The sequence below is a fragment of the Myotis daubentonii genome, chromosome 3 (assembly GCF_963259705.1).
Source record: "Myotis daubentonii chromosome 3, mMyoDau2.1, whole genome shotgun sequence".
In the NCBI taxonomy this organism is placed as follows: domain Eukaryota; kingdom Metazoa; phylum Chordata; class Mammalia; order Chiroptera; family Vespertilionidae; genus Myotis; species Myotis daubentonii.
In genome coordinates, this window is record NC_081842.1 from 152,625,664 (window position 1) to 152,649,917 (window position 24,254).

Below are 24,254 nucleotides of genomic sequence, written 5' to 3' on the forward strand. Positions count from 1 at the left end.
GCCTCTGGTCTTCCCCACTTGCCTCTCCCAGCTTGGAACCTCCTTCCTACAAGTCAGCCAGAGGGAGGGTGAGAGGCCAGGCAATCTCAGCCTGCTGTGCATCAGCTGGAGCCTTCACTCTGTGTGTGGGGCTGGATGCTGGTTGGGAGCCCCAGGCTCCAGTGTCTGCAACTCAGTGTTGGAGGGAATGAGAAATACTGGTGCCTGCCTCTCCCAGCGACATACCATACCCTGCTTGAAAGAGGGAAGAGGGAGCCACATCTCATTTACCACACTCATCAGGAGCCAGGAAGGGGCTTTTGTCAAACTGAACTAGTTAAGAAATCCTGTAAAATCCAGGAACCCTCCCATTTGCTGAGCTTTCAGAAATTCCTTTTATGGTTGTTGAGTCACTGCTCTGTAGCCAGTGCTTTCGGTTTCACGTTACTTAAAACCCTTCACTTCTAATTAAAGTGTTTTCTGAGTTCCAGAAAGTCACATCACATCAGAGGTGAAATAAAAGTCGAACCATCCAGTGAAAGGCAGAGAAGTAACAAACCACTGCAACCGACACTGAGGGGAGAAAAAAGGTAAGAACTTATTTTCTCATTAAAGCAGCTTTCTCTCCACCTCTAAAGGACTGTACTCTGAGGAATGGAGTCCAGGGTAAGGTTGGGGCAGGGTGGGAGGGATTTATAAGGGGGGTGAGTTCATTTTCCAAAGAACGATGAGCATGAGGATAAGTTGCAGCAGAGCCCGCATGGGACAGGGGGTGAGGTGCAATCCCGGTGATATCTGGTGGCAGCACATCCCTAAGTGTCCCTACTGTGCTTGGAGGAATTAGGCAGCAGCAGACATGGAGCTAAGCTCAGAGTTCGAAATGCATTACTATTGTCTTTCTCTTTTGGCCAATATTGTGGTGGCTGCAGACACACTTAAATTACTGTTGTTTTTATGGAACTTGCTCAGTTCTGATCTGACTGCAGCTGACATGCTGAAAGGGCTAAAAATATGTTATTTTTGTGAAAAAAGAAGCATAGATAATAAGATGCAGCGTAAACAGCCACTTGACACTGTTAAAAAAGAAGAAAGAAAAACCTGAAACCCAGAGTGAAAGATGAAGATTTACAAACACACCATACATTTTAGTCATACAGATGAGCTTTGTTCCAAAGTTGGACTAGATTACTTCCTTTAGAAGTAACCCGTGTTCTGGTTTCTGGATGGAGGCTGGGTGAAAAAGGGGAAGGGATACAAATTGGCAGTTACAAAACAGTCACAGGGAGGTAAACTCCTGCAAAAAAAATATAGTCAATAATATTGTAATAATTTTATATGCTGCCAGATAGGCCATAGACGGGATCCTTTTAAGGTATACAAATGTCTAACCAGTGGTTCTCAACCTGTGAGTCGCGACCCCTTTGGCGGTTGAACAACCCTTTCACAGGGGTCGCCTAAGACCATCCTGCATATCAGATATTTACATTACAATTCATAACAGTAGCAACATTACAGTTATGAAGTTGGAACGAAAATAATTTTATGGTTTGGTCACATCATGAGGAACTGTATTTAAAGGGCCAGAAGGTTGAGAACCACTGGGTACGCTGAAACTCATAATATTAATTGTCAACTATAATTGAAAAATAACAATCCTATCTAATAAAAGAGAAACATGGTAATTAGCGTACGACCGCTACCCTTCCCATTGGCTAATCAGGGCAATATGCAAATGAAATGCCAGCCAAGATGGCGGCCGGCAGCCAGGCAGCTTGAAACTAACATGAGGCTTGCTTGTTTCAGTGATGGAGGACTCCAACGTTCCCTGCCTGCCGCTGCAGGCCTCTGAGCTGCAACTCTAAGCAACTATGTTACAAATATAGAAGCTAAACAAAACCCCAGAAACCTGCTTTAGTCCGCTGGGCTTCAGCCAGCAGGATCGCAACATTGTTTCAAATACAGAACGTAAACAAAGGCCAGAAACCTGCTTTCAGCAGCGGAGGTCTAAGAGCTGGAGCCAAGACTCAAAGCTAAAGCTGGCCCAGAATAAAATAAAAAAAAGAAAAAAAGGAGCAGTTGGGAGCTTCAGTCACCCGCCAGCCTGAAAACAGTCCTCAGCCCCTCCCCCAGACTGGCCAGGCACCCCAGTGGGGACACCCACCCTAAGGGTGTGTGACCAGCTGCAAACAGCCATCATTCCCTCACCCAGGCTGGCAAGGTACCCCAGTGGGGACCCCCACCCTGATCCAGGACACCCTTCAGGGCAAACCAGCCGGCACCCACCCATGCACCAGGCCTCTATTCTATATAGTAAAAGGGTAATATGCCTCCCGGCACCAGGATCAGTGTGACAGGGGGCAGCGCCCAAACCCCCTGATCGCCCTGCGGCTCTGTGTGTGACAGGGGGTGGGGCAACAACCTCCCTATCTGCCCTGCTCTGTTCGTGACAGGGTGCGGAGCCCCAACCCCCTGATCAGCCCTGCTCTGTGTGACAGGGGGCCATGCCCCAACTCCCCTATCAGCCCTACTCTGTGAGTGACAGGGGGGAGCTCCTCAACCACCTGATCAGCCCTGCTTTGTGTGTGACCGGGGGGAGCTCCCCAATCCCCTGATCAACCCTGCTCTGTGCATGACAGGGTATGGAGCCCCAACCCCCATGATGGGCCCTGCTCTGTGCATGACAGGGGGCAGCGCCCCAACCCCATGATTGGCCCTTCTCTGTGCGTGACCGGGGGTGGCGCCACAATATCCACATTAACCCTGCCTTGAGTGGGACAGGAGGCGGTGCCCCAACCCCCCAATCGGCCCTACCATGAGCGTGACTGAGGGTGGCATTGCAACCTCCCAATCCACCCTGCTCTGTGAATGACAGGGGGCGGCGCCCCAACTCCCCAATCAGCCCTGCTCTGAGCCCGACCAGGGGCTGCACCTAGGGATTGGGCCTGCCCTTTGCCACCCGGGAGCAGGCCTAAGCCAGCAGGTCATTATCTCCCAAGGGGTCCCAGACTGAGGGACCTCCCCCCGACCCCCACTCCCGAGTGCACAAATTTTTGTGCACCGGGCCTCTAGTTTTTTAATAAAATAAAATGAAAAATAGCCCTGGTACACTAGATCCAATTTCTTAGGGACAACTTCTTTCTTACCCCTTACAAGTAGAATTCGGCCCCACTACTTTACTAAAAAGTTTTGTCTTGCCGAAACCGGTTTGGCTCAGTGGATAGAGCGTCAGCCTGCGGACTGAGAGGTCCCAGGTTCGATTCCGGTCAAGGGCATGTACCTGGGTTGTGGGCACATCCCCGGTGGGGGATGTGCAGGAGGCGGCTGATCGATGTTTCTCTCTCATCGATGTTTCTAACTCTCTCTATCTCTCTCCCTTCCTCTCTGTGAAAAATCAATAAAATATATTTTAAAAAAAAAAAGTTTTGTCTTAATAGAACCTGCATTGCTAAAGCCAACATTTTGTTTACCTGACCTCTCTGTGCTGTCAAGCAGGTTTGCTCTTGCTTTCTGGAAACTGCTTCTGAATTCCTTGGCTTCTCTCCTTTCAGCTCTTCCTCTCCCTCTCTCTCCCAGTTTTCTCCCTTCCTGTCTTCTTCCTGCTTCTCCTTCTCGTCTACCAAATGGAGAAACAGAACAAAACAGAAAACCTATAAGTGTATGATTAGAAATATATTTTCATCAAACAACCTTCTCCTTAGCTCTCCTGATCTTTTAATTCATATTTCATAGTCTTTGGTTCCCTTACACAACACACATGAATACACAAACATGGTTTTTAGCAACGTTCAGTATTTGCAGTTGTGCAGTCTTACCCCCTTTTAGTTGAGGCTAATTTTTTGTGAAACTAATGAAGTTGAAGTATAGGGCCCCTTGCTTGCACAAGCCCATACCAAGGCTTTGGGCAGGTCCTAGTCATGTTTTTCCTACAGTCATACATTTTGATAAAATTTGCAAATGTAAGTTATATTAGTTCCACTTCCAGAATAGCAGTATAAGCAGCTCTGTGAACCTTTACTTCTGAAAAATAAGCACAACTAGTAGAAAAAAATACATATTTCAAACCTGTGAAAAAATGCCCTACCCAGTTTGCTCAGTGGTTAGAAAGTCAGTTCACAGACTGAAAGGTTTTGGTGAGGGCATATGCTGGAGGCAACCAATCAATGTGTCTCTCTCACTTCAATGTTTCTCTCTCTGTCTGTCTCTCCCCCTCCCTTCCACTCTCTTTAACAAATAATGGAAAGAAATCCTTGGGTGAAGATTGACAACAACAACAAATCTGTGAAAACTGTCCAAAAAGCATACATCAAATGATGAAACATATATTCACAAAAGTCTTTATTCATACTAGAATTAATGAATAAATATTGAAATTTTTACATATAGCCAGGATGTAAACTACCCTCCAAATCCTATTCTATTTTACACTTACTGTCTAGTTTAAAATTTTTTTAAAAACATTTTTATTGATTTTAGAGAGATGACAGGAGAGGGAAAGAGATGAAAACGTCAGTGATGAGAGAGAAACATCGATCAGCTGCCTCCTGTGTGCCCCCTCCTGGGAATCAAGCCCATAACCAGAGCATGTGCCCTGACCAGGAATTGAGCTGTGACTTCCTGGTTCATGGGCTGATGCTCAACTACTGAGCCACACCAGCTGGGCTCTTGTCAAAAATTGTAATGATAATCTACAAAGAAAGTTTTCTGTGGTAAATTAAAGATTTTGTTCATGAAAGTGGTTAAATTTTGATATTCTTGTCATACCAATTTTTTAAATGTATTTTTATTGATTTTAGAGAGGAAGGGGAAGAGAGAGAGAGAGAGAGAGAGAGAGAGAGAGAGAGAGAGAGAGAGAGAAACACAGAGAAACATCAATGAGGAGAGAGAATCATTGATCAGCTGCATCCTGCATGGATCCCCCTGGGGATCAAGCCTGCAACTTCAGCATTTGCCCTGACCAAGAATTGAACCATAACCTCCTGGTTCATGGGCTAATGCTCAACCACTTTGCCACTCTTTTTTTAATGAACTATTTCAATTGAACTTCTGTAACTTTCTAAAATAATACAAATCTTGCCCTCATCCATCTCACTGTTGACACAGAACTTTTGGCCATGTTGGGGAATTTTATGACTCTACCTTCTAGATCAAAATAACCTGGTGAAAGTTCTTGATCTGCTTAGAATGGAAATTCTAATCCATCCCATCTCCTCGCTTGCAGATAAGGTGACACCCTGGACATGGCCTCAGACATCCACATGCCAGGCCCGGTGTGCCTCATTGAGAACACTAACACGCAACTACTGGTTAATCCAGAAGCTTTGAAGATCCTGTCTGCCATTACACAGCCTGTAGTGGTGGTGGCCATTGTGGGTCTCTACCGCACAGGCAAATCCTACCTGATGAACAAGCTGGCTGGGCAGCAAAAAGGTGAGGGGCACCAGCTAAGCTCTGCCAGATCCCTCTGTCTACCCACACTCCCAACATGGAGTATGGTGTTACAGGAAGAGCAAGTTAGAGATGGAGAGGAATATTGAAAGCTAACTTTTAATCTATAGTTATGCTCTTATCTTTACTATAATCTGAAAGAGTCAACTCACTGTCTCTTCCCACTTTGCCTTAATTTCCCTTTTAAAAGCATAAATTTATATTCCTTTCCTAGAATTTTATATTTAATTTTTTAAAGAATCGCCATATCATTTTCCATAGCAACTGTAGCATTTTACATTTCTCCCAGAAATGCACAGGTTTTTAATTTTTTCACATTCTCACTGCCTCTTACTTTTTTTTTTTTTTTTTGGAGTGATCATCTTAATGGGTGTGAAATAGTATCTCATTTTAGTTTTGATTTGTATTTCCCTAATGACTAGTGATGTTAATCATCTTTTTATGTGTTCACTAGTTATTTGTATATTTTCTTTAAGGAAATGTCTGTTCAAGTAAGTCCTTTGCTCATCTTTTAATTGGGTTGTTTGTTTCCTGGGGTTGCATTGTAGGACTTCTTTATATATTCTGGATATCCATCCCTTAACTAAGAACTATTTTCCTCCATTACATAGGATACCTGTTAAACTCTATTGATAGTAGCCTTTGATCCACAAAAGCTTTAATTTTGAAGTCCAACTCATCTATTTTTCTATTGTTGTTTATTCTTTGGTATCATATCCAAGAAATCATTCCAAATTCAATATTATGAAGCTTTCCCCCTACGTTTTCTTCTAGGAGTTTCATAGTTTTAGCTCTTACATATAGGTCTTTGAACTATTTTGGTTAATTGTTGTAGAAGGAAAGCTTTCCATTGAGTGAGATGTTCACTGAAGGCTTTTAATATATATGGTCTTTATTATGTTGCATTAGTTTTCTTGTCCTAATTTGTTAATTGTTTTTATAATAAAAAGGTGTTGAATGTATTTGTGTATTGAATATTTGAATTTCTCTGTTTCTCTGTAAATTAATAATGGTTCTAGTTGTTTTTTAAATATGTTTTTATTGATTTCAGAGAGAAAGAGAGAGGGAGAGAGAGAGATAGAAACATCAATGATGAGAGAGAATCATTGATCAGCTGCCTCCTGCACACCCCATACTGGGGATGGAGCCCACAACCAGGGCATATGCCTTGACCAGCAATCAAACCATGACCGCCTGGTTCATAGGTCACCGCTCAACCACTGAGTCAGTGCCAGCCAGGCAACTGGTTGTAGTTTTGTTTTCTCTCTTCTTACCTTGATTATGTTAACTTTTATCTCCATTTTAAGACATATCTGCTATTAAAACTCCACTCCATCTATCTTCTCCTCTCCCCCTGAGGCTTCTCTCTGGGCTCCACGGTTCAGTCTCACACCAAAGGCATCTGGATGTGGTGTGTGCCTCACCCTAAGAAGCCAAACCACACCCTAGTTCTGCTTGACACTGAGGGGCTGGGAGATGTAGAGAAGGTAAGTATTAAAGATTCAATTTGGAGACAATCCCCTCATTTCTAGGTATTGTCTACACTATTTAATATTTTTTTAAAAAAATTATTATTATTTTAATTTTTATTCAAATAAGAGCTGGCACTAAACCATATGTGTTTTTTTCATTTCTGTTTGCGTGCTAAGAGACCTAGTTTTGCAATCAGGGATCATGAAAATATAAAGTGGAATCGTAGAAGACTATAGTGGTCATTAGATACTATTCTAATTATTAACAAGAGGCTGTAATAGTGATGGCGAACCTATGACACATGTGTCAGAGGTGACATGAGAACTCATTTTTTTGGTTGATTTTTCTTTGTTAAATGGCATTTAAATATATAACATAAATATCAAAAACATAAATCTTTGTTTTACTATGGTTGCAAATATCAAAAAATATCTATATGTGACACGGCACCAGAGTTAAGTTAGGGTTTTTCAAAATGCTGACATGCCGAGCTCAAAAGGTTCGCCAACACTGGGCTATAAGCTAAGACAGTTAACACAGATGCATAAAGGTACCACAAACAAAATCAGCCATGTGTCCTAACCTGCAGAGAACTTGAGTTAAAGATTAATGTTCAGAATTTCTAAATTGTTGTTTAAATATAAACTCTGTCATTAACACAGTGGCATTAGCAAATTATTTCACTTCTTTTACCCTCAGCTTTCTAACTGTAAAACCAATGCAAATGATCTATATTTGCCTCATAGTATTGTTTTGACTATTTAATAAGAATGGAAAGTGTTAGGTGAATAATAATGACTAGATAAAATAGCTATAGTTATTATTACTATTACATAAGTCAATTTTGCTGTAAAAACATAGAGAAAATTAAACTAAATTTAAGGCTTTAGAGTGCCCACCAATCTGGACTGTTTGTTATGCAATTATCTGTCAATGGTCATAAGAGGACCTAGTGAGAATCAGTGTAACCAAAAACACTAATCAGAAGAATATTCAAAGTCCAAGTCCTACTAACAACCATTTTCATTTGGATTTGTTTTCTGCTTATAAGTCATTAATCTAAAAAAAGCCACTCAACTAAATGAGCATCATTTACTACTGCTGATCTGGAAAGTGCCATGAGAATAAAACATAATCCTGGCCCAAATGTGTTCTGATTTCCAGGGTGACAACCAAAATGACTCCTGGATCTTTGCCCTGGCAATACTGCTGAGCAGCACCTTTGTGTACAATAGCATGGGGACCATAAACCAGCAGGCCATGGACCAACTGCAGTATCCTTTTTGTGGTCCAGAACAGCATCAAAATCAGAGGGGAGACTAGTACCTAAATACCAGCTCCCTGAATGTGAATCCTGGCGAATCAAGCACAAAAAAAGAAAGTATGAAAAATAATTCAAGGGCAGGAAGAATTAACACTTGGGTTAGAAACAATGCCAAAACCAAGGTTTGGAATATGTGGGACTAATATGGCATAAGGGGCACTGTACTTTTACACCACTTTTCCTTAGTTTGCTACTCAGCTATGTGACAGAGTTGACAGAAAAAATAAGGGCAAAATCTTCACCTGATGCAAATGAGGTTGAGGATTCAGCTGACTTTGTGAGCTTCTTTCCAGATTTTGTGTGGACACTGAGGGATTTTTCCCTAGAATTGGAAGCAGATGGGCAACCCATCTCAGCAGACGAGTACCTGCAGAATTCACTCAAACTCAAGCAAGGTAAAGGGGACTGAGAACTGATTATTGGGAATCACAAGCCATTAGCAACCATCATCTTTTATTTTTCTATTAGTGTTTTTGCATGTATAGTTTTCTACTTCTCAGCTGCCTAGTTCTAAGAATTAATGGTTGTTTAATATCTAAATTCATAGATTTGATTTTGAATTATCTTCTCCCCTGTTCTAAGAATAAATTTCTTTTTCTTTCACCTTTCCCTGTACGGTGATCAAATTTATTTTTATCTCCCTGCTTAGGGCTATGATGCTGTAATTAGCCAAAGAATATGGAGTAGAATGGGCATTTATTTAAAGAAAATAGATTAAAGCATGGCAATGCAGTAGGGCAAGTGTTGGCAAACTATAGCCCACAGGCAATGCAGCCTGCCAGCTATCTTACAAATAGGTTTTAATGGATGAATACTATGTAGATTGTCCATGGCTGCTTTCACGCTGTAATAGCAGAATTGAATACTTGGAAAAGAAACCACCTCATCCCCAAAGCATAATATATTTACCATTTGACCATTTACAGAAAAAGTTTCCAAGCCCCTATATTAAGCAAAGCCCATTTTTATCTCTCTCCAGGTACCAGTCCCAAAGATAAAAATTTTAACCTGCCCCGACTTTGTATCCGAAAGTTCTTCCCAAAAAAGAAATGCTTTATCTTTGATCGGCCCACTCATCGGAAGAAGCTAGGCCAACTTGAGACAATGCATGATGATGAGCTGGACCCCGAATTCGTGCAACAAGCTGCTGACTTCTGTTCCTACATCTTTAGCAATTCTAAAGTCAAAACTCTTTCAGGAGGCATCCAAGTCAATGGACCCCGTGAGTCCACTTCCCGGTCATTACTCTTACTGTTAAGATTAAAGAAAGATGGAATAGCATCCACCTAGTTTCAGCTTTGAAAAATGCAAACATACTACTATTACTGTGATACATCTAGATGACAACACATTTCTAATATGGAGTAGATTTTATTAGTCAGATTTCATGGGTGAGAAAAGATAGAAAAGGAAAAATAAAGAAGCTCTATTGTTTAAAATTGCCCCAATAAGCTGGACCTGTACTATCCTATATGATAGCTACTAGACAAGTGTAGTAGCAACATTTATCTAAAATTACATGTAGATTAATGAGAATTAAAGAAAATTAACAATTCTGATTACATGGCTAGTGGCTCCAATATTGGACAGCACATATAGCACACGACCATCATCACAGAAATTTCTCTTGGACAGTGTTTAGCTAGGATAAATAAAATGGATGACTCCTTTTTAAATCTGAGTATTTTCATCTTCACCCAGGGATGTTTTTCAATGAATTTGAGAGAGAGAGAGAGAAACATCGATGTGAGAGAGAAACATTAATCAGTTGCCACCTGCATGCGCCCCAAATGGGGATTGAATCCACAACCTAGGTGTATTCCCTGACCAGGAATCAACCCACAACTTTTTGGTACAATGCTCCAACCAACTGAGCCCCCTGGCCAGGGCAGAAGACTTCTTTTTAATTGTTTCACAGATATTGATTTTATAAATGCTTACCATGGACCAAAACTGATGATAGAGACATAAATGAGAGGTACATTTCCTATCCTAACGGTGCTTAGGGTAAAGCACATGCACTCAATAAACACAGGTCTATGGTGTCTAGAACAGAGGTTCTCACCCTTTTATATGTGTCCATATCACCCAAGATCTTGTCAGAAGAGGATTTAATTCACTTGATCTGGAGCAAAAGTTGAGAGTATGCATTTCTAGAAAACTTCTAGGTGATGCTAAGGACACAGATGCTGTGAGCCAAATGAGTGTTGAGAGATATCATCAGATTTATAGAGGATGGACTGTTTCCTCACCCCACCTACAACAAATGTTATCTTTTGTTCTCTATTTGTAGGGCTGGAGAGTCTGGTAATGACCTATATCAATGCCATCAGCAGCGGGGACCTGCCCTGCATGGAGAACGCCATCCTGGCCTTGGCCCAGATAGAGAACTCGGCTGCAGTGAAAAAGGCCATTGCCCACTATGACCAGCAGATGGCTGAGAAGGTTGAACTGCCCACAGAAACCCTTCAAGAGCTCCTGGACCTGCACATGGCCAGTGAGAAAGAGGCCATTGAAGTCTTCATCAAGAATTCCTTCAAGGATGTAGACCATTTATTTCAAAAGGAATTAGCGGTAATTTTTTTCTTATGTTTATATGGATTAGGGTTTCAGAAAGCAAAGTACTACTAGAAAGTAAAATGGGTATTTATCACAAGAGAAGGAATTCTTACTAGACTTTGAAATAACAAAAACCACTATTTGTTATTATTATATAGGGTGTCCCAAAATTCACGCAAGATTTGCAATTGAATTGAAGAACCAATATTATTTTGATTGACTTAAAGTTTGCACTTTTTATCCTATAATGCATAAACTAATCCTCTTTCTCATAATTTAGTTAAATGCATGCAGATAACAATCAGAGCTTCTCATCAAGTCACAAGCTTGTTGGTACCAGACAGCAAAGAAAGATGTAGTCTTAGTTATCTTGAGCAGGCTTACATTGAGCCACATTTGTTCCATATATGTACAATCGCTGGTCCAATTTGAAAAGCATAAGTTTCTTTCTAAAGGTGTATTTGTAGGACTAGAGAACCTAGTCCTGACCTAGTCAATGCCATCAGCAGTGGGGACCTGCCCTGCATGGAGAACGCAGTCATGGCTTCGGCCCGGATAGAGAACTCGGCTGCAGTGCAAAAGGCCATGGCCCAGTATGATGGGCATATAGGTAGCATCAATGCTAACATAAAGCCAGCAATTTCTGCCATGAACTTCACCTCCAAGAGAAAGGGTCTTCAATAGAAAGACAGGATCAGGAGGAAGGATGGGGTCCAGCTGAGGTGCCTGTTAGTTCCAAAAATCGGAGGCCAAGCTAACATTTTCTCTGTACTCTTTCTACGTCCTATTTTCACATTAAAGGCCCACCTAGAAAAAAGGCGAGATGACTTTTATAAAGAGAATATGAAAGCATCATCGGATCGCTGCTCAGCTTTACTTAAGGATATCTTCCATTCTTTAGAAGAAGATATAAAGCAGGGGGCTTATTCTAAATCAGGAGGATATCGTCTCTTAATACAGACTGTGAACGAGCTGAAGAAAAAGTATCTTCAGGCACCCAAGAAGGGAATACAGGTAACCAGCATTTATCTGTCCCTCTGTTGCTCCCCAAACCCCACACATCCATTCCTCCTTTTCTCCCGCCACCTCCTTTCCTTGGATCTGCTCTCTCCACGATGGCTTCATTCCTCACCCCAAATGGGACCACAGCACCAACAGCTCCAAAAGTAGAGACCTCACTCAGAGAACAGAGACTCTCAATCTATATTTATATCAGTCACTTACAACGGTTTCTGCTTCATAGGGTGCCAGGTTTGGTCGACCTGCAGCAAGTGCCCACCCTGTGACAGGTGCCCTTTGACCAGCACAAGGACTAGGGCCAAGCAAACAATTCCTACAGGAAAAGAAGGGGGGGGTGCAAATAGGAATAAGTGATTCCTGCGATTTCCTATTACTAATGCCATTTTCTCTGGGTCCTAGAGTGAAGAAGTTCTTCACGCATACCTGAAGTCCAAGGAGTCTGTGATTGATGCAATTCTACAGACAGACCAGAATCTCACAGAAAAGGAAAAGGAGATCGAAGGTGAGGAGCAAGTCAAGAGACTAGATAGCCTCAACAGCTTTTAAAAGTTTAAATAATTTGGCTTTGAGAACCTGGGTTCCTTTAACAAGAGCCAGATGAGCAAAGATGACTATTACTAACCAAAGTCAGTCTCAGTTGGGCATATGCAGTTAGCAGCAACAATGACAGGTAAGTTCACCAAGAGGAAAAAGCAAGGTGGTCACCCACATGGATTTGTCTTCTTCCTTTCCTCCTGGCAGTGCAACGTGTGAAAGCTGAATCTGCAGAGGCTGCAGCAAAAATGCTGGAGGAAATGCAAAAGAAGAATCAGCAGATGATGGAGGAGAAAGAAAAGAGTTACCAGGAACATGTGAAACAATTGACTGAGAAGATGGAGCAGGAGAGGGCTGAGTTAAAGGCAGAGCAAGAGAGGGTTCTGGCTCTTAAACTTCAGGTATGTAATGACATCACTTTGAGGTTTCTCTTTTTCTGTTTTCTCTCCATTCTTCCTGACTGTGTGTCTGTTAGAACACAAAACCCGGAAGGACCTTGCTTGCCCACTTATACTTTTCAATCCCTGTCTGTCTGCCTGACTTGGAGCCTGCCTATATCTGGTTCTTAAAAATTTTTTATTGTCCTTTATCTCACATCCAGTCCTTTATCAATACAATAGAGTTCTGGTGCATGGATTCGTGCACATGTAGGGTCCCTCAGCCTGACCTGCACCGTCTCGCAATTTGGGATCCCTTGGGGAATGTCAGATTGCCGCTTTCAACCTGATCCCCACAGATGGACTCCACCAGTGCACAAATCCATGCACTGGGCCTCTAGTATGCATATAAGAGCTTTCGTTAATCTCTTCCCACCCTCTGCCCTTCCCCCTTTCCTCAGAGATTCATCAGTCTGTTCCATGTTTTCATGCCTGTGCATTGAGCATCTGCTCCCTGGTGGTCAGTGCACGTCATAACTACCAGTTGAACAGTCGAACATTTGAATGGTCATTTAGGCTTTTATATATATAGACTAGAGGCCCAGTGCACAAAATTTAGTGCACAGGTAGGGTCCCTAGGCCTGGCCGGAGATCAGGGCCAATCAGGGCCTTTCTTCCAGCTGCCCACAGGGAACTTCCCCTGCCTGCCATATGCCAGCTGGGCCCTTCCTTTGTTCTGCAACTCCCCCTGGTGGTCAGCACATATCATAGCAAGCAGTGAAACTCCCAGTCGGTTGAACTCCCAAGGGGACAACTTGCATATTAGCCTTTTATTATATAGGATTCTTCAATCAATAGTAGCTATTATCTTCTAGGCATTGTAAATGTGTGTTGTCTGTATCTCTTGCTTAATATTGTATGAATCAAGAATTGCTGTGTACCTATACCTTAGGCGAAGATACAGAGGTTCAGAAAAGATGAGCTTTTATAGGGTCACACAGATCAGTAAGATATCTGAACCACCTTCAAACTTAGAGGAATCTACAATCACTGTTTTTCAGTCACACCTGGTATGACTTTGGTTCTAAGAGAACCTTTATGAGCAGAAAGACTCCTTGCCTCTCACACCTGTGTCTGCCACTCCTAACTGCTATGCCCTACTCCTAGTTTGTGTAGTGAGCTATGTACAGAAATCCAGTATAGACATTTAGGGGCCTTTATGTCCCTACTTATATCTTGCTATTCTTGCCACCAAACTGTGGAGGCTTAAATCAAATTCCCTGATCTAAAATTTAGACACTTCCTTTGATTTTGAGAATTTTTTATTTCTTTCATGTGTATGTATATAAAAGCCTAAGTGTGTGTGTGTGTGTGTGTGTGTGTGTGTGCGCATGCACATGTACGTGTGTGTATAAGAGCCTATAAGATTTGAAAAGAAACATGATTAAGATTGTCCACATAGGTTGTATAGAATTAATGAGAATTTAAGTTTATCAATATATTAGAAGGTATAAGCCAAAATCTCTCTTAGCTAAAGGAGGCTCAAGATAAACAATCATGGAGCTAGGATGTCCAAGTAAAAGTATCCTATATAATAAAAAGCTAATATGCAAATTGTCCCCTCACCTGAGAGTTCAACCAGGAGTTCGACTGCTCGCTATGGTGTGCACTGATCACCATGGGACATGGCAGGTGTTGGAGACCCAGTGCTGGTAGTGTGCGGCAGTGGAGTTGCTACCGGCCCCAGTGGGCCCTGATGAGAGCAGGACCACGTAAGTGGGCGGTGCCAGGCCTAGGTGAGTGCAAGAGGGGCCCGATCGCCCCACCAATCACCCTGCAGATGGTGACCAATGGCACTGAGGGAGCCCTGTGGGGACCATTGACTCAGAGGGAGGGGATTATGCGGGGGCCCAGGGGCCCAGCTGCTGCCCAGGACCCAGAGGGCAGCTGGGACCTGCCCTTCCATATGATATGCTAACGCTTCAATCACCGGCCTGGCCTAGGAACTGCACCTGTGCTTGGATTTCATGCACTGGGCCTCTTGTAATGAATATTTATGTTGGAGAAAATTTCAAGAAGAAATTAAATACTCAAAAAAAGAACTATGAATGTGAAAACTAGCTAAAAGTTGAGATTTGCTTACTGATATACTTTATTTACTCTTTATTTGTCCTTTTTTAGGAACAGGCCATGTTACTAAAGGACGGATTCCAAAATGAGAGCAGACAACTTCAGAGAGAAATAGAGAATCTCAAGAATAATATGTCAAGACGTGGGAACAGATGTGTCATAAGCTAAAGAACAAAGTAAAAGAGATTCCCAAGGCATAACTCAAGCAGTTTTAGAAACTTTAAAAATGTCACAACTTGAGAAAACATGACCCTCTTTAAGCTGATAAAAGAAATCTACAAAAAACCCTTCACCTGACATACTTAATGATGAAAAACAAAATGCTTTGCTCCTAACATAGGAATAAAGCAAGGATGTGCAGTCTCTCCTCTCCAGTTAAACAGTATAATGAAAGGCCTCCTACAATAATGGAAAGAAAGAAAAGAAAGGAAGGAAGGAAGGAAGGAAGGAAGGAAGGAAGGAAGGAAGGAAGGAAGGAAGGAAGGAAGGAAGGAAGGAGGGAGGGAGGGAGGGAGGGAGGGAGGGAGGGAGGGAAGGAAGGAAGGAAGGAAGGAAGGAAGGAAGGAAGGAAGGAAGGAAGGAAGGAAGGAGGGAGGGAGGGAAGGAAGGAAGGAAGGGAGGGAGGAAAGGAAGAAGGAAGCAAAAGGAAGAGAGGGAGAAAGAAAGAAGTAAAGAAAAGGAAAGGAAAGAAGAAAGGATCAGAAAGGATAAAATAAAACTGCCTTTATTCTCACACACTTAGTTTATCCACATAGAAAAATCCCAGGGAATCAACACAAAAAAGGAAAAAACAGCAACAACAAAAACTCTTGGCACAAATACGTGAGTTTAACAAGGTTGTAAGATTCAAGGTCAATACACAAAAATCCACTTTCAACTGTATTTTTATATAAAAGGGATGGACTATTGGAAACCAAAAATTAAAAAACCATACCGCTTACAATAGCTGTTTTTTGAAAATGGAATACTTAGGTAGAAATATAACTAAACACACACATAATCTTCTATGTTTCTATCTTCATTCTAAGACCAAGAGATTATGGGGTCGATCATGATGTATGGATTTCCTTAGATTCCAACTCCCTTGTAGTTTTTACAATGTTACTTTTACTCATTGTAGAGAAAAAGATTCAAGACCCTTATTTTTAGAGTTATCTCTGACAAAAGCATGTGCCTAGTATTTGTTAAGTTTCACTGAGCATTAAAAATATGTCAACTGTGGGGGGAGGGAGGGCAAAAGGGTATGGGGGGGGGTATCGGAACAAAGGGGGATAGCTGTAATACTATCAACAATAAAGATAAATTAAATATATGTATCCATTGTGTGTTAGGCTTTTATCCAAACAGAAAGAGGAAAATATATGGCTCAGAACTCAGTGACACATAATATGCCTACTACACACACACACACACACACACACACACACACACACACACACACCCTACCCTTCCCACTCACTGTGAATTTTTTAACAGACAGGATTTCATCAAACACAAGACAGGAAAACTTACTCAGAGATTTTTTTCCCAAAAAACTATGTACAAAACAGAGTCCCTAGGGAGTTAGTTAGATGAGGCTTCATGAAAAGCAGCCATTGCTTAGGCTACAGGGATCATTCATTCAAGAAACATTGGTTGAGTACCTATCACATTCTGCCAAGGAGTGGGAATATAGTTGTGGTCCCTCTCTTAAGGAGCTCATAGTCTAGTGGTGAAGACAGAGATTAAATAATACAGAAAACTAAATGCCCAAGAAATTGAGGGGAGAGGATTACTGATTTAGGAAGGAGTTTCTCTAATCCCTCTACCCCAACATATATCAGATGGCTCCTTAGTATGTTTTAACCATATTTCCTTTATCAGTAAATTAGTGGAAAAAAGAAATCCAATTTGGGAGGGAGAGACAGTGCCTATCACCTGGCCCCAGAAAACCTATTTAATTAACAGTGTGTCATGCTCACAGTGTCTCTTGGAGTTGATTGGTAAGGAAATGAAGAAATAAAGAAAGCAATGGGTTCCATCTAGTGGCCAATATTGTTATTACACTTCACAGAACTTGACTACCTTTTATCAACAGAGTTTGTTCATGTTTATTGTTTGTCTCCCCCACTAGAATACAAGAGGGCAGGAACATTACCTATTTTGTATATCACGGACTCAGCTACCTAGAAGGGCTCCTGGAACCCACAATAAAAATTTTTAAATACACGAGTAAACAACTTAATGAATATTTTATCATCCCAGCACCATTCCTCATGCTTCTACCTGAAAGTTTAACATTTGATTGTTTAATATCATATTGAATATCACAGGAATTGGATAGTTATGTAAATCCTATACTATTTAGAGTACAGTCTCCCCCCTCTCTATCTCCATAAAATATTTCTTCATTATTCCTTCTTTATAGACCTACAGAGCCTAGTGTTGATTTATGTTCCTGCTCTGGGGACCTAGCTGACAGAAAGCATGTTGTGCTGACCAGCAGCAGCGCCAAAAGGATTGCACACTAGGACAAATTGAAGGAGCAAAGGGCAGCCCCACTGAAACCCTGCAGGAGCTGAGAGCCTGCAGAAAGCCTTAGGAGAGAGGCCTCTAAAAGCTTTAGAGCTCCGTCCTGCATGTGAACCAGGAATTCCGGAGGCGAAGCCACACTGAGAGAGGAAACATACCCTGCCTGAGAAGAGCAATTCCTACCAGGTTCTAACAGGGATTCTCACTTGTGCAGTGACATATTCAAACACTATTAGCCAGACCCACACACTGAGTCCACGCCTTTTTAAAAATTGTGAAAAATTTCTTACTGACTCAAGTAACCACTGCTAATATTAAATTGCTGTAAATCCAGTCAAATGTGCATGTGGATAGACAGGAAGGCTGGCAGATATATTAATAGATACATAGTTACCCTGGGCAGCCTTTCTGTGGTTAAATGTACAATGTCTATTATGATATTTGAAATATTTAACGTGTACAGCTATTATTGTCTGGTTGGAAAGCATCAATTTACTTTCATAATACATACAAAAAAATTTAAAATAACTATATGAGGTTGAAAAATGGACATAACTCTTTTTTGATAAATATAATTGTAAATATTTAATATGTGAAATATGATTTTATTTCTGTATTATTTTAAAATGTTTTTATTGATATTTAGACAGAGAAGAGAAGAAAGGGATAGAGAGATAGATACATCAATGATAGAGATACATAGATTGGCTGCCTACTGGGGATCGAGCCTGCAACCCAGACATGCTGCTTCACCAGGAATCAATCTGATGACCTCTTGGTTCATGGGTTGTTTTGGGGGGAGTTGGTGGGGTGATGAAAATTTCTCATTGGTTATACTGATGGTTACACAAATACATATAAAACCATTACATTGTACCTTTTGAATTTGTGAATTGTATGGCATATGATCTATATCCCAATAAACCAGTCTGGTTTTTTTAAGAAGGTTATATAGCCTGCACTCATGTGGTGGTGGTGATTTAGTCAATCTTGTCATCTTCTGAGGCCTCCTTTTTTCTCTCTAAGACTTTTTCTTTTTAATCTATCTCCAATTCCTAACTACTATTCATTATTATGTACAGCAGTATAGGTGACCAGGTGACTAGTCCATTATTCCAAACCAGGTTTCTGTCCTCCCTTTGTATATTCAACAACTCTTTAATATATTTGCTGAACAAAGGTCACCTTCTAGGTATCATCACTATAGACAACCTTCCCAAACTAGCACACCCCTGCATGCACAGTGTAAGGCTCATCCCTGAGTCCGTGCTGGATTGAATCAGAATCTATGGTGAACTGAGCAAAAGGAATGGGACATGAATGGCAGATAGAACTGTGAGACCTTGGTGCTGTATGTAAATTGTATTCACCTGTGAAAACCCCTTGCAGTCCTGTGTCTGTTCTCATAGAAACGTGTACCTACTTAATCGGGTACATTATTTTTCCTCCAAAGCCAAGGTATTAAGAGATGACTTATCCTATCTAATAATAGACAAATAGGGTAATTAATCATACCTCCAACAGGCTTCCCATTGGCTAATCAGGGCAATATGCAAATTAACTGCCAACCAAGATGGCGGTTAACCGTCAACCAAGATGGCGGTTAATTTGCATACGTAGCAATGGAGCAAAGCCGGGTGGCCGGGACAGGAGCAGCAAGGGAAGGCAGGCGAGGCAAGCAAAGAGCAAAGAAGGGGGCCCACCCAGGGGGCTTCTTAGCTAAGCAAGGCCCTCCCCCAGAAGCCCCAGCTACTTTAAAAATAGAAGGATCTCCTTTTGAACCAATGTGTTTAGATTCATGATTAGTAAAACAGTATGGAACTAATGAAATACAGTGATAGGAATTAGGAAGTGTGACAATGATAGTTCTGGGCATGTGAAGGGTGAGGGACAGAAGGGTACACACGGTCTTCCCTTCAGTTCTGCTGGAGAGATGAGCTCCAAGGGCCAGAACTGCTCCATGCCCAGAGGAGGTGGGTGTGGTCAGTGGCTCTATTTCAGAACTTCCTGCCAAGCAGAGACCTTACCCAACCCACAGGAACCTTTTTACTCCAGAAAACAGAAACAGCCAGTTCCCAATGTGCATGAGAAAACCAGTGTCCCCTCCTGTGCACGGCATCCTGATGGGGTGACGGGGGAGGTGGGCGAGGGGAGCAGTGCAGAGTTGTTAGGCAGCTGGAGTGGGAGTGGAAATGCCATGAAATGTCCACAGTCCTGGCTGTGCCCACGGCCTGGGCGGCTCCTCCAGGCACTGGCTGTGGGATTAGGGCTGATTCTCTCAGGAAGGGAATATTCCATGGGTGAAAGATTTACAGGCTCAGGGTGGGCCGTGCGTTAGTTTGGGGCAAATCCCTCAGCATTCCTGCTGCCAAGCCCTCAAAGTAATGAGGCAGAGGCACCCCTCACCCCCAAGACCCCTTTGTGGACATTTTAGAATCTACGTGATTTTTAATCCCTTCAGGCAGACTTTCTATCCTGCAGCCCCATCCCACCCCACTGTTGCTGTTTGTCTGCCAGCTGGGTTGAGCATCAAGGGGAAGGGGGGTTAATACTCACTGAAAGACTACTGATCCTACCGGGAAACCAACCTATTTACTGTACTGTTGTAAATATCATACCCTTTATATCCTGTATATTGGCTTCTTTTAAATGAATTGAAATGTCTTAGAAAAAAAGGAAAAAAAAAAAAAGGCAAGGCAGGGCAGGACCCAGAAGACCCAGAAGCCGCCTGAAATGGAAGTAACTCTGAAAGTCAGTGGCATAAATGCACCAACTAAAGGTCAGATTATGAGGGTGAATCAAAAACAAAACCCACTTTAAATATAAAGACATACAGATTAAAAGTAAATGAATTAAGCTGCAGCCTGTTTTGCTCAGTGGATAGAGCATTAGCCCATGGACTGAAGGGTCCCTGGTTCGATTCCAGTCAAGGACATGTACCTCAGTTGCTGGCTTGATCCCCAGTCCCTATCAAAGCATGTGCAGGAGGCAACCAATCAAAGTGTCTCTCCCTTTCCCTTCACTCTCTCTAAAATTCAATGGAAAAATATCCTTGGGTGAGGATTAACAAAAACAAAGTAGATGGATTAAGTAACATTAAAGAGATTATAAGAAAAATATATTCCAAATTTTGTTAGTTGTATAATGGTTATGTTTAAATTATTAACACCTAAGAAATTGGGTGACGGGTACATATAATATGCTGTAGTAGTTTATAGTTTTTTTTACATGCATGAGATTATTTCAAATTAAAATATTTAAAAATTAATAAAATATTAATTGAAATGTATCTGCATTACATGAAAAATCTCCTAATTACTTCTAGCATAATTTATTAAATTGTGCTAAAATTTACAAGGGTTCAATTAAAAAATATCTTAATTCTAAATGATATAATAGAAAATATATAATAGTGCAGTTATAAGCACTTACCTGAAAATACAAATTTAAAGAAGTGAATTTAAAGAAGGGATTAGCCAAAGAAAATATATGCACAACATATGGGCACAGACAACAGTATGGTGATGGCCAGAGAGAAGTGGGGGGCAAGAGCTGGGTAGAGGGGGCAAAAGGGGGGAAATAGGGACATCCTATCCTATCTAATAAAAGAGAAACATGGTAATTAGCCGTACATCTGCTACCCTTCCCATTGGCTAATCAGGGCAATATGCAAATTAACTGCCAGCCAAGATGTCGGCCGGCAGCCAGGCTACTGACACGAACAGGAGGCTTGCTTGCTTCCGTGACGGAGGACACCAACGTTCCACGCCTGCCGCTACTGGGCTCTGAGCTGCTAAGAAACATTGTTACAAATATAGAAGCTAAACAAAACCCCAGAAACGTGTTTTCAGTCAGCCGGGATCTCAGAGCTGGAGTTGCTCTGGTAAACAAAGCCAGAAACCTGCTTTCAGCAGTGAGGTCTCACAGCTAAAGCCGGCTCTCAGCTCCAGTGACAGCCATAAATCCAAGCATAAAAAAGGAAAAAAGGAGCGGTTGGGAGCTTCAGTCACCTGCCAGCCTAAAAACAGCCCTCAGCCCCTCACCCAGACTGGCCAGGCACCCCGGTGGGGACACCCACCCTGAAGGGGGTGTGACCAGATGCAAACAGCCATCATTGCCTCATCCAGGCTAGCCAGGCACCCAAGCGGGACCCCCACCCTGATCCAGGACACCCTTCAGGGCAAACCAGCCAGCCCCCACCCATGCACCAGGACTCTATCCTATATAGTAAAAGGGTAATATGCCTCCCAGCACTGGGATCAGCGGAGCTGTGAGGCCTCCTGGCCCCTGGAGCAGCATGACAGGGGGCAGCGCCCAAACCCCCTGATCGCCCTGTGGCTCTGTGTGTGACAGGGGCGGAGCCACAACCTCCCTATCCGCCCTGCTCTGTTCATGACAGGGGAAGGCACCCCAACCCCCTGATCAGCCCTGCTCTGTGCCTGATAGAGGGGAGCTCCCCAACCCCCTGATCAGCCCTGCTCTGTGTGTGACAGGGTATGGCCCCCCAAACCCCCCATGGGCCCTGCTCTGTGTGTGACAGGGTGGAGCCGCAACCTCCCCATCGGCCCTGCCCTGAGTGTGACCGGGGGGAGTGCCCAACACCCTGATGGGCCCTGCTCTGTGGGTGATGGGGCGGCGACCCAACCTCCCCAACGACCGTGCCTTGAGTGTGACAGGGGGCGGCGCCCCAACCCCCCGATTGGCCCTACCCTGAGTGTGACTGAGGGTGGCATCACAACCTCCTGATCAGCCCTGCTCTGTGCATGACAGGGGAGAGCTCCCCAAACCCCTGATCAGCCCTGCTCTGTGCATGACAGGGGAGAGCTCCCCAACCCCCTGATCGGCCCTGCTCTGTGAGTGACAGGGGGCAGCGCCCCAACCCCCTGATCAGCCGGCTCTGTATGTGACAGGGGTGGCACCACAACCCCCTGATCCGCCCTGCTCTGTGCGTGACAGGGGGTGGCGCCACAACCTCCCCATCGACCCTGCCTTGAGTGCGACAGAGGGCGGTGCCCCAACCCCCAATCAGCCCTACCCTGAGCATGACTAAGGGTGGCATCACAGCCTCCTGATTCGCCCTGCTCTGTGCATGACAGGGGGCATTGCCCCAACTCCCCAATCGGCCCTGCTCTGAGCCCAACCAGGGGCTGCGGGACAGGCACCTAGGGATTGGGCTTGCCCTCTGCCACCTGGAAGTGGGCCTAAGCCAGCAGGTTATTATCTCCCGAGGAGTCCCAGACTGTGAGAGGGCACAAGTGGGGCTGAGGGACACCCTCCCCCCCGCCAGTGCACAAATTTTTGTGCACCGGGCCTCTAGTATCTTATCTAATAAAAGAGAAACAAGGTAATTAGCCGTACATCCGCTACCCTTCCCATTGGCTAATCAGGGCGATATGCAAATTAACTGCCAGCCAAGATGGCAGCTGGCAGCCAGGCAGCTTGAAGCGAACATGAGGCTTGCTTGCTTCAGTGACGGAGGAAGCCAACGTTCCCTGCCTGCCGCTGCCGGCCTCTGAGATTGCAGTTTGAAACATTGTTACAAATATAGAAGCTAAACAAAACCCCAGAAAATGCTTTCAGCCAGCCGGGATCTCAGAGCTGGAGTTGATACAGTGTTTCAATTATAGAACCCAAACAAACCAGATACCTGCTTTCAGCAGCAGAGGCCTCAGAGCTGGAGCCAAGCCTCAGAGCTAAAGCTGGCCCAGAATAAAAAAAAAAAAAAAGAAAGAAAAAAAGGAGCGGTTGGGAGCTTCAGTCACCCACCAGCCTGAAAACAGCCCTCAGCCCCTCACCCAGACTGGCCAGGCACCCCAGTGGTTACCCCCACCCTGATCCAGGACACCCTTCAGGGAAAACCACCCAGCCCCCACCCGTGCACCAGGCCTCTATCCTATATAGTAAAAGGGTAATATGCCTCCCAGCACTGGGATCAGCATGACAGGGGGCAGAGCCCAAACCCCCTGATCGCCCTGTGGCACTGTGTGTTACAGGGGGCAGGGCCACAACCTCCCTATCCACCCTGCTCTGTTCATGACAGGGGAAGGCACCCCAACCCCCTGATCAGCCCTGCTCTGTGCCTGATAGGGGGGAGCTCCCCAACCCCCTGATCGCCCTGCAGCTCTGTGTGTGACAGGCTGCGGTGCCCCAACCCCGTGATCGGCCCTGCTCTGTGTGTGACAGGGTGCGGCGGCCCAACCCACGCTCCCCATGGGCCCTGCTCTGTGTGTGACGGGGTAGAGCCATAACCTCCCCATCGGCCCTGCCCTGAGTGCGACAGTGGCGGTGCCCCAACCCCCTGATTGGCCCTGCTCTGTGAGTGATAGAGGGTGGTGCCCCAACTGCCCCCCCCCACGGGCCCTGCTCTGTGTGTGACGGGGTAGGGCCATAACCTCCCCATCGGCCTTGCCCTGAGTGTGACAGGGTGTGGTGCCCCAACCCCCTGATTGGCCCTGCTCTGTGCGTGACAGGGGGCAGTGCCCCAACTCCCCAATCGGCCCTGCTCTGAGCCCGACCAGGGGCTGCACCTAGGGATTGGGCCTGCCCTCTGCCACCCGGGAGCAGGCCTAAGCCAGCAGGTCGTTATCTCCCGAGGGGTCCCAGACTGTGAGAAGGCACAGGCTGGGCTGAGGGACCCCCCCTCCTGAGTTCACAAATTTTTGTGCACCGGGCCTCTAGTTTATTATAAGAAACTATCTTTCTTACCTTCATTCGTTCTTTTTTCCCTTCAGGTTATTCTGTCTACATGCATTTCGTAATGAGACTTTAAATTATGCCAGGCCAGATATGGGGGAAATCTTCCCCCTAAAAAAAAATCTATAAATGACAAAGGAAATATTACTAACATTTTGAAATCTATCTGTGTGTTTGCTAGAATATAAAGTTGAAGGAATTAAATAAAG

The 24,254-nt window shown here is 43.8% G+C and overlaps 1 protein-coding gene and 1 long non-coding RNA gene across 2 annotated transcripts in view; one reads left to right on the forward strand and one right to left on the reverse strand.

Moving 5' to 3' along the window:
- The window catches only part of LOC132230868 (uncharacterized), a 145,476-nt gene that overhangs the window by 83,074 nt on the left and 38,148 nt on the right, over positions 1-24,254 (reverse strand). The gene's annotated exons all lie outside the window — the stretch shown is intronic.
- Positions 397-15,332, forward strand: LOC132230851 (guanylate-binding protein 1-like). The gene is made up of 11 exons (XM_059688945.1): positions 397-569; positions 5,198-5,406; positions 6,784-6,911; positions 8,062-8,171; positions 8,420-8,616; positions 9,201-9,443; positions 10,515-10,795; positions 11,582-11,794; positions 12,200-12,302; positions 12,542-12,735; positions 14,893-15,332. The coding sequence occupies exons 2-11, from the start codon at positions 5,217-5,219 to the stop codon at positions 15,007-15,009; spliced, it is 1,776 nt and encodes a 591-aa protein (XP_059544928.1). The 5' UTR covers positions 397-569; positions 5,198-5,216; the 3' UTR covers positions 15,010-15,332.

Excerpts from the sequence above, each read along its gene's own strand:
- LOC132230851 (XM_059688945.1), top strand. The coding sequence starts at position 5,217 with ATGGCCTCAGACATCCACATGCCAGGCCCGGTGTGCCTCATTGAGAAC. Across the intron at positions 6,912-8,061 it reads GGCTGGGAGATGTAGAGAAG|GGTGACAACCAAAATGACTC; the intron begins GTAAGTATTAAA and ends TCTGATTTCCAG. Across the intron at positions 11,795-12,199 it reads CACCCAAGAAGGGAATACAG|AGTGAAGAAGTTCTTCACGC; the intron begins GTAACCAGCATT and ends TCTGGGTCCTAG.